Source organism: Atractosteus spatula, chromosome 2 (genome assembly GCF_055471065.1).
Source record: "Atractosteus spatula isolate fAtrSpa1 chromosome 2, fAtrSpa1.hap1, whole genome shotgun sequence".
NCBI lineage: Eukaryota > Metazoa > Chordata > Actinopteri > Semionotiformes > Lepisosteidae > Atractosteus > Atractosteus spatula.
Window position 1 is genome coordinate 45,672,112 of NC_142707.1, and position 16,718 is coordinate 45,688,829.

At 40.6% G+C, this 16,718-nt stretch overlaps 1 protein-coding gene across 7 annotated transcripts in view; it reads right to left on the reverse strand.

Moving 5' to 3' along the window:
- The window catches only part of sesn1 (sestrin 1), a 75,649-nt gene that overhangs the window by 5,345 nt on the left and 53,586 nt on the right, over window positions 1-16,718 (reverse strand). For 3 of the 7 annotated variants that reach the window (XM_088927260.1, XM_088927246.1, XM_088927252.1), the window contains exons 3-4: window positions 1,925-1,990; window positions 592-792 (exon numbers count right to left, since the gene is read on the reverse strand). In XM_088927260.1, coding sequence (XP_088783386.1) covers window positions 592-792; window positions 1,925-1,990 — 267 coding nt within the window. Of the gene's footprint in view, window positions 1-591; window positions 793-1,924; window positions 1,991-3,951; window positions 4,227-4,274; window positions 4,502-16,718 lie in introns of those variants that run through there. The other 4 variants (XM_088927286.1, XM_088927268.1, XM_088927277.1 and 1 more) reach the window with 4 other exon arrangements.

A 16,718-nucleotide genomic window follows, 5' to 3' on the forward strand; every position in this document is an offset into this window, starting at 1 on the left:
GTGGAAATTTATAAGGGTGTTACAGGGGTTTTATGCAAACAAGGAACACATTTTAAATATCAGCCCTTGCTCTTGTGAAACAGCTATTACCTCTGAATCTTTGATGCTACAGATAAAAGGCATAGACAAAAGAGGGCTATGCTGAACTTCGATTGTGCCCTCCGGGATGTACCAATATTGTCAACATCCCACAAACCAGTTTTCTCAAAAGTGTTGTTTCAGGTATAGTGCGAAAGATACAGAGATATATCAAAATGAATCATACTTTGTTAAAGATACCCAATGTCTGTATGAAATGCATTTTGGTGCCTCTCAAGTACCGTGTGCCTATCAACAAATGTATTTTAGTGTTAAATTTAGGAAGCTTTTTGTTCCATTTATACGAATTATAATTATAAGAATTACCTAAAAGGTAACAAGATGTCAAAATGTACTAAAAATCAGCACCTCTAAAGACTGTCATTAGACAGATTCAATCCTTTCATCATAATTACTGTATGTTCAGAGCTTTCAAAGGTCCGAACGTACATTCCCTTACAGTCTTACGAGATGCACTGCTTTTCACTTCATGCGCAGTTGCCAGTAACTCACCATGATCCCAATATAGTGCCGGTAGTGGAGTGAAAGAGGGCCATCCATCTGCAGAAGGTAGTGCTGTGTCCTCAGGAAGCTCTCAAGATACTGAGGATGAAACCCCATCACCAAGGAGATGTTGTCAAGGCGCCCCAAGGCGGCAAAGGCGTCTTCAAATATTGCCCGCGTCCGTGCATCAACTTTACCAACCTCTAGTATCTAGTGGAAGACAAAAGCTGCACGTTAAAACCAAGCACACGCAGACATCTTTAAATCATTCAGCCACCACACAGAAATGACTGAACAAGCACCATATTTTAGGATATGTCCTACCGCAAAGGTCCTTTCTATCTGTGAACTCAAAGGCAGTCATCACCAGTAATGCCAACATTCTGAATTGTCAAAGAGGTAGGCTGAAGGAAATCTCCTACTAGTGGAGGAGCTGAAGAGTCTCTCCACGAGAGGACTGAAAACCGTCTCATTTTTGGGGTGTGTTTGGATTGTCAGGTATCGTTTCCTCAAGTAAGCGAAGCCAGACTGAAACTCATAGCTTTTATATAAAGAGGTCTGATCCTGGAGTTGTGTTGTCGTACAAAGGAATAATGACAAATAAAGTTACACTGAATTGAAAGGAACCTAGAGCTACCTTCTGAAGAAGGCTCAAGAGCTGTTTCATTGCAGCTCATTTCTACCCTTTGGTGTGGAATTGAACCCTACTTGTTCTTTTATATAAATAATTTTTGATAATTGAAAGTTGATAATTGCTGAAAGAGAGCAATATTTCTTTAAAATACTGGGAGGCCATTAAAAGTGTCAGAAACTGGAAGCTACTGCTTCAATCAGTAGGGTTGGCAATGTATGCACTGCCCTGCTTCACCACTGGAGGAAGAACAGGAATATTAAAAACGGCTGTCTTTTTTTGCAAACAGCATTAAGCAGTGGCTTAAATATTAACAAAACCAGGTCAAAGCACATTATTGACTCTATGCAGAATAATACCCTTCAGCAAAACAGCCCAGAATCTTATTGCACATGCTTCTCTCTTTGCTTTCCCACACCCCAGCCAATAGTAAACAATGCACAAAATCTACACAATCCCGTTTTTCTCATTTGCTCCTGCAGAACTGTGAATGTTACATGTAGAGGACAATGAACCAGGGGACCTCTATTAGAGGGAAGGAAAAAACATACTTTCCTGTGCAAGCATTAAAAGCAGTCACATTTTTAGACATGAGGTTCAATTAGTGTTCATCTGTTAGGAAAGTTTTTTTATATACACGTTAACATCACACATTTAGTATCACAACCTATAGTAAATGCATAGATTTGAAGTAGTAGACATCTACAGCACCTCTTTCTCAGGGATGTATCTGCTTGGTCCATGTCCCAGGGGTCTTGGAATTCTTACTCCCATTTCCTAGAGTAGAAGCAAAAAAAAACAGTTATATACTGTACACTGTTTCATCTGAGGTACTACAGGCCGATTCTCCCTTAACAGCAGCTAGTGTTCATGAGAAGCAGCTGTTAAAGTGAAAGTGGTATTCTGACCTATATACTGACATTTTCTATGCCAAGATCAATGGAGTGAAACCTCTGCGTGAAAAAGATCACCTTCTGTGATGAAAAAAACACCAAGGCACCTACGTACAGTCAGTAACCACTTGGCTGGGTGCCCAGAACATGAAGCACATAGCTCATCTCCTCTGCGTGAGAGATCTCGCACTCAACGGCGTGTCGTTTCCCTACTTCAGGACTGCGGAGCGCAACACGCAACGCACGTATCTGCTGGAGAACACGCGCGCCTCTGAAAACAGCCAGACCGCGGTTCAGCAGCCCTCAGAGTCACGGTCAGGTGAAGCGCTCAAGCCCAGAAACTAAAACATGACACTGACATTGGCTGTACAGTGCGACACCCCCGAGGGAGCTGTCGTTTCTGGGGTCTGTCTTATTTGAAGTCAATTGATGGCAGGAAAGAAAACGTTCGAGATAAGCCTCCGGAGGAACGCGGCACAATCGCCGGCGCAGCGTCGGTAGTCACTGACCAGTGCTTTTAACAGAGCGGTTTTAAGGTCCACGGCATATCACACAGCAAGAAATAAAGGAAACATGGTCAATGCGAGGTGGAAGTCACAACGTCCCACCCCAAACATCTTGAAGTCACCTTTCCTGTGAGTGTTCATGAGATAGGGTCCGGGGATCCCCATGAAAGCGTACACCATTTCCAGTGTCATTGCCGTTTTGTGCCAAAGTGTGACAGACTTGATGGATCAGTTTACACCAACAGCCCCTATCGTCACCGATCCTTCCGCGTTCAAACGAAGGTGCTTAGCAAATGAATGAGAGGCTCTCGCAAAGTTTAAATCCAGGCTCAATCAAGTTTCAAGACAGCAGGCATTCTGGGTCAATGTAGAAGAGTATACATTAATTTTAATTACCCCATTTTTAAAATTTGGCTGAATGTATTGCCAAAGCTATAAAAAATGAAATGGGGATTCATACTGTATGCACAGTTAAAAGATGCTGCCGCCCTCAATCGATATACATGTTGCCTTTCGTTTCTTATACTATGCAACTAAATTCAGGAAAAAAACAACATTAATGCTTTGGATCGACATGCGGCGCATCGTTTTTAATAGACCTGCTGAAAACAGGTATAAAACTAAGCGCAGTTGCTGCTCCCCTAGTTTCTTCACGAACGGTCCTGAGACAAAGGAGAAAATTCTGGAATCCGAACACCCAAAACAATTAGGCGACCAGTGTTCTACGTGTACAGGTAAATAACAGCTTTTGCTATTCAACCCTAATCTACAGGATGCATTAACACATTTTTAGAAGCACACGTTAATAGAAACTTAAAAATACGTAAAATATAACAGAACCCGTATCGGTCGTACGGCAGCGAAACAAACATCAGCAACATACCAAATACAGGTTATTTAAATGAGCACAATCTGCACCTGAAATGTATATAGTGTTCCAAGGTGTGAAGATACTACCTAAGCCACTAAAAAAAACAGTATTTACAGCGAAACAAAGCTGTCATTTGAACTACTTTCACTCATCAGTTAAAGTACTAATCTCTTTCCAATCATCAGTACAAGGTTTCAGCGAATAACAAGGGCAGTCGCAGGGCTCTCCTGCAATATAGTTGAACTGCTAAAATCATCAGGTATTAGCAGTTATCGAAAAGGCGATATTTCTGAAACGGGATCCATCTCAACACTGATCAAGATTTTTGGAAATCAATCTGCCAATATTACTGAAGCACGGAAACCGTTCCTTAAAATCATGAAACCTTGCTGCACTGTTAGTCCTGCACAAAAGACTGTTTTTGAGTGATGCATAGCAAATCCTTTAAAAGGCGCCAATTAGAAATACCTTTAGTGTACAGACCAAACACGCTTGTGATCGCTGCAGACTACTTTCAATTGGATCCCAGTATTAACACCCAGTCCTTCTCCTCGCTGCAGCGAAGTTACGAGGCGTCAAGCGCTTTTCTTCACTGCTCGTCGGGATGACAGGGCTTCGAGCTGCGAGAATGTTTGGCTTCAGCGGTCCTTCTCTGAGCCCAAACTGTTCATGCATACTACACCACAAAGCAATACGAGCTAGCAACGGATTTAACTAGACATACAGCAATTGAGTTCTGGAGCACAGGTGACCGTACGCTCCTGCTGCACGCGTTTTCCACTTCTCCTTACCTTTTTACTTAGCCGTTCACAATGAGAGCACATTTTAAAGAAACCGAGGGGCGCGTTTTCCACGGATTTGCTTCCTTTTGCTGCGTGCCTCATCCTGTCGTGAAGATCGTGCCTTGAGGTTGTGTTTTGTTCAAGCTTATCACACTGTAATTCCTGGAGGCTGTTCCCTTCAACACAGATCTAACCTAACCCGCCTCTGTGCTGCTCCCCAGCAGAATAAACAAGCCTTCTTGGTCTGGGCAAATAAATCGCTCGGCCTACTATGACGTCACACGGCAGCAACCAATGAAGGGCTTGAGGATACGAAGTAAACAGCCTCTGAACTGCAGTTCATATCTACAGGACGTGACCGGCACCCACTACAGCCATTCATGACTGAGGCGGCCGCGATGCGTTTGTCCAATCACAGATTGCTCCAACGCAATGAAAGGCTGGGGTCTTGTGCGGACTTGTTTAAAACACAGCTCTATCTCCCAAAAGAGAATAAAAATGATAAAAAGTTACAATTTAAAAGGAAGGGACGTGGGTAATGGTACAAGCCCTGGGATCAGACTTTTTAAAATCTTTAATTCGTAATTCTTCTTTACACATAAAACGCCATCAAGTCGATGTGAGCTCACTAAAAAATAGCATCTACTGATAGTGCGCTTAAGAGGTGTTGAGTTAAGGAGAACCACCTCCAGTGTTTTCTTGAATTTCATTATACACGCCTTTCAAAACTGTTAACTGCAAAGATAATTTAACTGCGCCACGACGTACGTTAGATGACCACAGGGCTACACTGGGAAACGCATAAAAGTGGTGGTGTTTAACACAAGACACACAGACATGAACAAAACGGGATTTTTATGTAACAGTTCATTAATTAAACAGTATTCTTTGAATAACTATGTAACGTCAGTTTTTATTACGTCGTCAAGTGGTTCCACTGCAGTGACAGGCAAATTTGAAAGCGGTCATCTTAAAATACTCCGTCAAATTTAACAACCTGCACCAAAATGTAATCTCAAACACACTTAAAAAGATAACTTGGAGCAGAACAGTCCAAAGGGATATAATTTATTGCTTCAACGATGTTTCTATTCTAGAACTACAACGTGAAAGAACATGTATATTTAGAATAATGTCATTATCAATAAATATAAATTGTTATGTTGTTACTCTTACGTATTCTGTATATTATGTGCATATATTTCAGTGCACTCAAAATCATACCTTAGCAATTTATGAAGCAGTGTAGCAACATACGAGAATGTCAGAATTTCCTTCCTTTGGCTATTAATTGGAACAGGGCGGCTGACTCTTGACAGCTGTTGTTAGGCAGCAGCTTTAAAAGCTGTAGGCAGGTCTGCCTGACTGCAAAAGGTAGTCAAGCCTGAGCCTGGTCGGTACTGGGATGAGAGACCTCTAAGAAAACCCAGGTGGCTGCTTGCAGTGGTGTTGGGGACCAGTAGGAGGCCAGTATGGTGACTGGGGACACTGTGCTGTAGGAGGTGTCATACTTTGGAATAAGATATTAAACCAAGTTTCTGACTACTTGGCCATTATTGATCTTGTGGCTCTTTTTGGAAGAGCAGGGGTGTTAACCCTGGTGTCCTAGTTAAGTCAAGTTCAGCTCTGGGTTTATAGAGTCTTGCATTCTTGCTTCTTGAACTGCTGTGCAATGGGACTTCTGGCACATCCTGGCTGCTGCACTTCGTTATAGGATAAAGTGAGTGCTAATCTATACATTGTGGAAACAAGCTATTAAATAGATCAAAACATGTTTTGCGTACCCAGCTTTACTGTTGGAACGTGTTGCAAACATAATCAAATCAAGTGTTTGTAATGGCGGAGTAAATGTTAAGGAAAACAAGTTACTAAAGTTTGAATGGATTAAGCCTATGTGATACAGCAGGGAATCCAGCATTCTGCTTCTAGGTATTTTTGGTTGTGCAAGTTCAATAGCACCTGCCAAAGCCTTCTTGGCCACATGCAGGCTTTATTTTCTGCATAGGATCAGCCCCTCTAATTGTCAGAGATCTTAATATCAGTATAATATACATTTTTATGTATATCAGGTAATGGCCAATATATGATTAATCATAATGATCACATTGTAAGGTACAGCTTATTTCTGTAGTGTTTGGTCAAATAGAAAGATTAATGACTCACAAATTATCAGCATGACTTAATTCATGCATCCAGAAGAAGCCACTGACTGTGATAAGCAACAGTTTTCCTGGTTTGTATGTAGAAAAATGATTATCTCCAATACCCAAGAGTAAAATTCACTCTCTGCAGGCTACTGTATTTTTCTTGGTATTTTAAAGAGCCATAAAAAGAGATTGAAAAGCCACAAAAGATACACAGTGACTTGCCGATTATTCAGACACCTGCACTGTTTTACATTTTGTTGCTTGAAAGCTTGCTGTCCTAACACTTGGACATAGAAATTAATATATAACCTACATCACACATTAAAAAATGAAAGAAGTAATTATTATAAAAGAAAAACAGACAAATCATTATTGCATAAGTATTCAAAACCTTTTGCTGGGAAAAAGCTAAATCAATTTAGGTTTACAAGATTAGCTTATTAAGCCACACAATTAGTTGAGTAGCCTCTGTCTGTTTCATATGATCTCAGAATAAATACAATTTGATTTTCAGCCATCAAAACCAAGGAGTTTTCAGAACAACTTGGGGATCCAGTTGTATAAAGGAGACGAATTAGGAAGAGATGGGTAGAAAAACATGTCAAAAACTCTTGACTAAATTGTTCAAAGACAATGACTAAATTATGCTGACCATCCACACTGAGTAGCTGCGCAAGGAGGAAACTGGTTAGGGATACAGTGCCACTGTGAGGCCAACCATGACATTGAAAGAGTTACAGACTTCTGTGGCTAAGATGGAAGAAAATGTTCACGAGTCAACAATATACTGAGAACTACACAAAGGAGGTTTGTAAGGAACTGAAAGCAAAGCAGCTCTAATTCTGCACTGGGTCTGCAACAAAACATCTAAGTGATACTGCAAACATGGAAAAAGATTTTGTGGTCAGACAAAACAAATCAATAATGAGCGCAGGATATTTGACCTGTTGAATTCCAAGCCTGGTGAAAATTAACAAAGACACACCAGTGAGGCTCACTTATGAAGAAAATAATGCCTGCGTTCTGTGGGTGTATTGGAGCAACACCAAGTGGACTAATGAGCAGTAAGGCCAAGTCCTCTTTAGCATTGAATCAAGGGTTTGTATAGACCACCCTGATGGAGGACAATGAGTGTGACACACACTTGCAGAATTGCACTCTAATTGTAATGTACAACAGACCGATCAATTGGGAAGTCCAATGTGCTGGTCTGTGTAGGAGTGTCTAGTTGCTGCAGGACTCTACAGGATGTGTATAGAATGATGGAATCCTGACTGCATGGCTTGTATTGATGAAGTCCTGGGACCTCACCTGCTGTCCTTCCTGTAGGCTCATCCTGATGTGACAGCATTCCAGCAGGGGAGCACAGATCCTTGTGTCTCTGGTGTGACAATGGCTTTCTTGCGAGGTGAGAATGTGTCATGGATGCCCACACTCAGACAGGAGCCCGAATGAACATTTGTTCAGGGAGTAGTGAAGAGACACAAGCTTGTCCAGCCTTTACAAGAGACATTAGTGGAAACATTGTTCTAGGTAAAACTTTCCACTAAAACATTTCAGACCCTATGGCACTTGTAAATTTCAATAAACTGTAGAAAGATGTTGTACATCATAAAACACTTGCTTTCTTTCCACACTTTGGAAACAAGCTTTGATAAGTTTAGAAAACCTCATCACATGTTGAGCACAAGGTAGGAAATATATACAGTGGAAAGAAAATCAATGCTATACTGGTACCAATACCTTTAGCTTAGCTGAACTGTCAGTGAATTTAACTGAAAAAGCATTATGACTTTTCAAAATGACTTTTTCTGGTGTGTTCTAGCTAAATATATTTTGATGTTTTTGAACCATAATAACACATTGAACAGAATAATAGTTATATTATAACTAACTTATTTAGCACATATTACTAACATCAGTAGCATTTAGTAGCACTAAAACAATCCTTAACAAGAAAAGTGATTTTAGTAAAAATATTTAGCAATAGTGCCTCCTGTCCCATTAAGTAAAAATCATAAAAGACTCTAGTGGATGAGCAGCGGACCAACGCGTTTTAATACATGGCGTTTTTGTGAAGGACTCGGCCTTCCTGTTTTCATCAGCTAGGCACAGAGCCAGCTCACAACACCCAGATCCCACTGCCTTCTGGTGCTGGGTTATGTAAATGTGCAAATGCAAATATTCAAAGGTCGATTTAAGGCACTTGTTGTCTCATACATATTAATTACTTGTTAATTTACTTGATTTTTTTACTCAAAATGTGGAGGTTTTGTATTGGGAATAAATCTTTCTTTGTGCACTCATGTTTATCATCACTGACGGATTTGTCCATTTGGATCTCTAGAAAGTACCTCTCTAGAAAGTACCCCCCTTGAATGGCAAAGTTCTCCAAAGAACTTTTCAGTTTGGGAAAATATTTGTCAGCAGTGTTTTTGAACTGGTGAAAGGGGTGCAACAGCGTATCAATTTCATGGCATGATGCAACAAACCATTAGAAACGTCTACCATTCATCTGCACGAGACTATGGCTGATGTTTTCAGAGAGGAACTAGGCACATGGAATGGTGAATGCTGGGAGGTCAAGCAGCTGACTGCACATCACCCTAATGTGCTCCCAGCAGCCACTTCTCACTTTTCAAACCATTACCATTAGGACACCTGGTAGTGCATCCTCACCAGTGTGTCAGCACAGCAAGACAGGATAGAGACTTTAAACTTCATGTCCTTTGTCAGCAGTTTCAATCAGTCAGAGCACAAATACCGTCACCTGGGCTTGAAACAGGAGAATTGGTGACAGAAGAGTCCAAAGATATCTGGCAAACTATGGTTTGCAGAGCTGTAGACCTTATCATATCCAAATCACTCATCCACATCAACAAAATAATCTCACTGCCCAGTGATATATGGACATCTTGTACTCAGTCTTCCTTCCACTGAAGCCTGGCAGATACAGATAGCTCATTTCGCAGCTCGCCCCCACAGCGCCAGGGTTAGACAGGAATTCCTTCTTAGACACAATGTTCCAGTTAAGCAGCTGGACTGGCCTTCCAGATCGCCCAATACAAACCCAACAGAATATGTGTGGAAAGAGCCGAGTCATTGTGTTCCATAGCCACATTCTCAGACACACAGATAACAGAGTTGTAGCAAGATTATTGAACAAAATCTCCCCCAAGGGCTTGTGAGTTGTCTATACCGGTCGATGTTTCCCACTTCAGCCGTGTGTCAAGACACCTGTTACTAGGCATTATTGAGTCCTGCATGCTTTCACAACATCTACTACGTCACAATCAATCCATTATGTTCTATGGATTTGCTGCATTTTTAATTTTTAATAATATTTAGGTCTATTTACAGTATACTGGTCATTTAATACACCGGTTTGTATATAGTGTGTGTGACTGTACTTACAGTATATTTATAATGGTTTCTGGAATGTAGGCCTGCCAGCTTGTTTAAAGTCCTATTCTGAACAACAGTGTTTATGCAGAAAGCAAACCACGCTATATAAACTTGTCAATTTGCTGAAATGAAGGACATGATCTGTTTTTTTTCCTCTACGAAGCCCAGGTATTATGTTACGTAGGCGTGTGTCATTGAAAAGCAATAAAAACACTGGTTGCAAAGTGACATTTTTTTGTTTTTAGGTACAGCTTTAATATTCAGTGATAAAAGAGCAAGTGCAAGGTTGTTTAGTAAGGGAATACAGGCCAGTACATGCAATTCTGTGAAGGAGGAGGAGCATGGACTATTTTCTGCCCTGCAACAGTGATGAGAAGAATACTTTATAAAATATAGGAAGTGTTCCACCACTAATGTACAAACTGTCATATTAATGAGTCACAACTGTAAAAGCAGGAATGCCAGCCGACTATCTGCTGGAATTTAAATTTAACTGTGCCAGCAGTAGAAATCTAAAGGGCTCAGGGGAAGCAGACCCCTGCTTAGTAGGACAAGTGAGGTGAACTTTCCTTGACCCAGGTGGGCTAAGAAAGGCTGGACAGGTTACCACTGGGACTGGCACTGAGAACCAGTTCAAGAACTCAAGAGGGAGATCGTTTCATTTTACCGAGTTTTCTGGTATCCTGATTAATGCAATTCGAATCAAAGCCAAATGGGTTCACATCCGACACAAGTAGCAAAAATCCAGATTAAGGTGGTGGCTGCAGAAACATCCTCACACTAGTACACACCTTCCCTTATGCTTAAATGTGTATCCATCCACGCATAAACACAGATAAAATGTATTGAAATGTTTCCCCATACTCCCCAGGAAGAGTAGCTGAACAGAACAAACTCCATCTTCTCTAACAGCAGTCTGATCTGCATGTTGACTTCCTTTCCTAACATGAGCTACATCTGTTCGGTCATATGATCAATAGCCTTCTGGTGCTCCACACTGTGCACAGTAAAGGCATCAGCGAAATTCTAATGCATTTGATATTTGTATGTAATAACTAACACCATCCACAAAAAAAGAAGACTCCTAATGTTGATCAAAATTGAAGGCTTTTTTCAGCAGTGCACACACAGGCACGTGACCGGCCTTCTGTTGGCATTACTGAATCAGCGGGAAAGTGGCTTCCTCAGAACTTTGTGTTATCATATCACACTCAAGGACACGGTCTATCGCAGGCAATGCAACAACATATTGAGAAAGTAAATTATAATTGCAAAGAGCAAATCACTGTGCACACAATAATGCCAACTGAAACACAGAGTAGCCTTATATTGGAGGGCAGACTGTGCACTGCTAACAGACTGACAACACCCTTATCACCTTTCTGTCTTCTGGTTGCAGTCCTGCAGCTCCTCCGTTTTTCTCAGCCCTGAGTCTCAGCAGTGCTCGGCTGTGGGAGCTCTGATACTGTGGAAATAGGAGCAGTGTTTCCAAGTTCATGCAAGTGCTCTGTTTAGATATTCGAGATGGGAAGGTGTCCATGTAAGAGGGTGAGGCTGGGCCCAGCGTGGTCTGGGGGTCATGCCAAGCTGTCATTACTGTAGCTGAGGAACAAGCAATAGATGTATTCCATGCTGAAAAGAGAATAAAGGAAACACATTTCGGCAGTGGAACCTTCTTCGGGTGTGAAGGTGGGAGTATCAGAGCCATAATTGCTCACACACGAAGAAGGTGCCACAGCTGAAACGTTGTGTTTCCTTACCACTCTTTTCATCATGGAATAAACCTATTACGTGTAGTTGTCCTTGACAAAAAAAAATTCTCCTTGATTGATAGGCAGCGTTGAGCTGAACCTTAGCATTTTATTGCCAGATGCTTTTATCCACATCAAATTACATTTGTACCCATTTATACAGTTGGGCATTTTACTGAGGCACTTGGACTGAAATACTAGGCTCAAATTTTGGCAGCAAGAAACCGCATCACTTTCTTCCAGCACCCCATCTGAAATTTGAACCCACAACCTTCCAGGTCTGACACCAGAGCCCTAACTAGTACTCCATGCTGCAGTCGGGTTTGGAGATTTACATCTAAAAGGCCTGAGAAAATGACAGGTTTCACATCATTGCATGAATGCAATGCATTCTTACTGTGATAAATTAGATTTCTATTCATTTTCGCACATCACCTAGTGGGGATATGTAACCCTATCCAAGGGTTAGGAAACAGTGAGATGTTATCAGGTTTTTGCTCAATGACATCAAAAACGCAGACTGATGAATACAAACAAACTTTTTTGAATATGCTGTTCAGTACTCTTTCTCTTCTATGCAGCAGAAGGCAGTTTAATCCTTTCGTGTATAATCACCATAGACAAAAGGCCTGTTTGTCAGTTGGAGCTGATGCATAAACAGACATCCATGCAATGGAAACGCCCATCATTACCAACAGCAGAAAAACACATCCACGAGTCAGGAAAATGAAGATTAAGGGTGTTCTTATCACCCACTGCAATATTGACAGTTCCCTTGTTGATAAAGCTTTTAAAATACAGACAGGTTCTATAGCATATAACACTGCATATACATCTCATCTTTCCTTGGTTTCTCTTAAAGTTTAGAATTGGGGCAGGATGTAGCACAGCAGTTAGCATTTCTGGAGGAGTTTGCATGCTCCACTGTTCTTTTGGGTTTCCTCCAGGTGCTGTTTTTTTTCCCCACAGTCCAAAGACACACTGGTAGGTTAACTGGCTTCTGAAAACTGGTGCTGATATACATGTGTGCATGTTTGTGCTTACATGTGCCCTGTAATGGACTGGCGTCCCATCCAGGGTCTATCCTTGGTTTACTACTTCATGGGATAGTGAAGTTTAGAATTGTTTCTTGAAACTGTAACAATGGTTATCACAAAATCACAATTGTAATGAACAAGATAAGTCAGATGTCTTACAGTATGTCATGAGGATGCTGATGTTATTTTTAATAAAACGCAATCAGATTAACATTCTAGTTTAATGCTTGTCCTATTCTTGTATGATCTTTGTATTTATTTAAAACCATACATCAAGTTTTACCAATAAGAAAAATAATCATTTTAATTCACAGCACATTATCAGTTTTGTCTTTTGTTGGATTACACAAGTGTTGGAATAAGAAAAGAAAGTGATCAGGTTTCCTGCTTCCTGTCATTAATTCTGGATTCAGCCCTGGACCTGAAAACTGCTGTTTTAATGGTGGTCAGGTACACCAATGTTTAAATAATGTCTCCAACTGTAATGTAAAGAAGCAGATCAAATAAGAATATATACACGTGGTTGTTCTCATTGTTACTAATTAAAAATAAACATCTAAAAAGAAAACAAAGTTTTTATTTCCTCATTTAATTGCATTACAGTTTTGACTGGGAGTATCAAAGCCACAACTTGCAACAGTGAATTCCTCAATACTATTTAAAAGTAAGTCATTATGGGTAATGATATAGGTAGCTACTTCTATAGGCAGAAATAAACTGAGAACAGAAAAGTCAATACAACCGTTATAGTAAATCGCCTGAAAAGAAACGGAGCTCTCAGCTGGGGCGCAGAGAGCAACGTTCAGTAAGAGCCTGTGAAATTGGCAAGAGCTGCAAGCCAGATACTCGCCATTCAGCAAGTTCATTGTCCGAATTGCCCAAACTGCGTAAACAGGGCTGGAGCCATGGTCAGCATTATACAGCAGTACAGCTGCAAGCTATATGGCTCAGCAGACCAAGGAAGGTCCGGTCAGAGCTGGGCCAAAGCTCTATTATTCCCATGTCAAGCAATTATGGAGCACCAATCCTCATAGGCTCTATTGTTCTTGTCTCACAAAACAATGAGCACTGCGGTAAGCTGCTCAATACCGAGGACCACATCTATTTTTACACCACAGCCTCAGAGCCCTTCACCCATAGAGGAACCAACATGCAACCACATGGCCTAAAATCGTAGAAAGGAATGGTAAATTAGAAACTACTCTGCATATCATCATTAAATCAATTTAGGTGAAAAGAAAGAAGTGTTTATCATGGGAAATGTAACGTTTCGTCACAAAGATGAGAAAATATCACTGGGAACATCAGCAACTGAAACCCAAATAGTGGATACAGTTTTTATCATTAACAATTGCTTTAGTATCAAATATTTCGGGGCACCTATGAAATGGAATGCCTGCATTGACTTAGAGACTCCACCGGGCTTGGAAAGTTTTAGGAATCCATAAAGCCTTATATTAACTTACTTAACCCCTTATGAGTATATCATCTGCATTGTCCTCAAGAGGCGTACATGGTAGAAGCATGCATCTGTGATAGTCAATACTGATCGAACTTGCTTTTAAATAATTAAACAATCATACCATACCCAACAAATCATATCATATACAGTACAGTATTACATTAGCTGAAGTAACAGGTGATGATCAATGGAAAAAGCAACCTGTTGACTATTAGTGAAATAAAATAGGGAATGTTGGCTGCTGATGTAAACTGAATACAGACATCACCCTTAATTACAAGTATATTAAAAAAAGTGCTTTTAATTTTCCTTAAATTATAATTATGGTCATTATTCCATCTAAATTATTTCCATACATTATACATATGTGTAATTTGTTGTTTATTTATTTGGATTAACTGCCATGTGACAGGATGTTTAATTTAAGAAGCTGTCAATGTCAATTTGCTGCTTACTCAAAGATTCTAGTCTTCTTCCGGAAATGTGTGTTTTATCTTAAAAGTCAGAATGAGGCCTTTGTTGCAGTTGGAATCTACACTGATATTAAAAGATTCAAGTGCAATTAGTCCAGTGACCTGACTTGTAAACCTAAGACTGTTATATTTTCTTTTTTTTTCTTAACTCTGCCGACCAAATTAGGTTTGAAATAACTAACAGAATAAACTATCCCCATTTTAGATTGCTAAGTGCTGTAAAACAACGATACAAACAATGATTCAGGTTATAGCCTTAACATAAATGTTAGGTAACCCATTACAATTGCAATTCACAATTACACAAACAAAAATGATTGCCACCCTTTTAGATGCATTTGTTAGCAACTACAGTATATTTTTCTCTGCATCAGTAAACACTTCAATAACTGCAATCAGTATCGGAAAACAACACCCTAAACACAGGGCAATGTGAACTGCACAGTATTTCAGCTACAACAAAGTTCCTCAGCCACACAATTGACAATCAACCAGATCAATCAATGAATCAGTGAAGGAGCTGGCTCTGATAACAGAGTGAACGGCTGCACAATGAGTAATTCAGTCTGACACGTCGATTGAAATCACAGCACTGTCACCTGGAGGAAGCTTTTTCATGCCTCAGTGAGAAAACTTATAGCAGCTCCATCTTCTGAGAAAAAAAAACTCTACCAGCATTACTTTACACATCCAACTAAACCATCTCTTTGTGATAAGTTGCATTTCAGCCTCGGTACCGTCTTTAAACAAACCTTCGTCTGCGATTTTACTCAATCCTAAATAAGGAACTCTTTTTAAATAAAAGAATATTAAACGGGGTTCACAACTCATTGAGCCCAGAGTGCCCCATTAAAGTGCACGACTACATGAAGAAGGCGCAAGTGGGAACTATGTAGAAGTGCATTTCAAACCAAGACCCTGGCACTTGTTTATCAAAGGGTTGTGCAAGTGTGGAACGAGCCAGCCAGCCATGCTGTTGAAGCCGATACCCGGGCTTCTTTGAAGAAACAGCCGGTTGAGATCCTTGGATCAATTACCTACCAAACGAGCTAGATGGGCCTCCTTTCATTAGCGACCTTTTTTATGGTCTAGGATCTGCAAGCACACACACACACGCAGGCCTAGTGGTATGATAACTAAAAGCAGAAGCTTTTGACCAAAAGCCCTTCTGGCCCTTTACTGTGTATTAAAGACGTTTTGCAACCGGCGTGAAGCTGACAACTTGCCAATGCTAAATTTAGAGAATACAGTGAGAATGAGTGTTTAAGGAAGTTAAGCGCAGAGAGTGGTGATCTCACTTTTTATGAGGCAGGGAGCTGGTTCTGACTGCCTTTCGCAGTGTCGACACCCTGTCTTTGGCAGAAGCTGGTATGAAGAGAGCAGTGTACCAGCTGAGATCTGCTGGCACTGCAGTAGCCAGGGTAATACAGAAGCATCTATTTGTGGAAGGCTGCCCTTAACTGGTTTAATACAGACCTTCTCCATCTGTGCTGTGCCAGCAGTCAGGTGTGAGGAAAAAGCATTCCTTTTCCGGGCAGATGGCTGGAACACTGGTCTCTAAGAAGCTGAAGGGCAAGCATAGCTGAAGCTGAAGTGTGAACCTGGGCTGGCACTTAGCAGTATCACTCCTGATGGTTAATACAAAGTCAACCCCCTAATGATGGACACCTTACATAAGCTACTCAAAAAAAAAAGTTTCCAACTAAGAAAAAGACAAAAAAGGATTGGTCCCAGGGGATGTTAAATGTGAAAATATGGCACTTTCAAAAGCAGGAGGACTGAATTGTACAAGATAATTACAGATTAAGTAACCTTCATTCTGCTGCACTCAGACTTGCAACTTGTGCTATCATGACTGTAATGGTATCTTTGGAGATAAGCAGCACTTAAAAGGAACACCTTATCTAATAAACCTTTTATATTTCTTAAAGAAAGAAATAACAGCAACGAATACAAACCTCTTCAGTTTTTCAAAAGGCTTTCTTTACTGAGGATCAATTTCCAGACTGAATTATACAAGGGAGGAACATGCACAGGAGGCACAGGAATTGGTTAAAGCAAAGAAAACGCAGTGTGATGATGAAGAGAAGGACATCAGGGCCTGACACAGAAATCATGACTTGGTCTGCTAAAATCTCTTGACAAGTCAGTGACCAAAACAGACTCTAGACTGGAAAC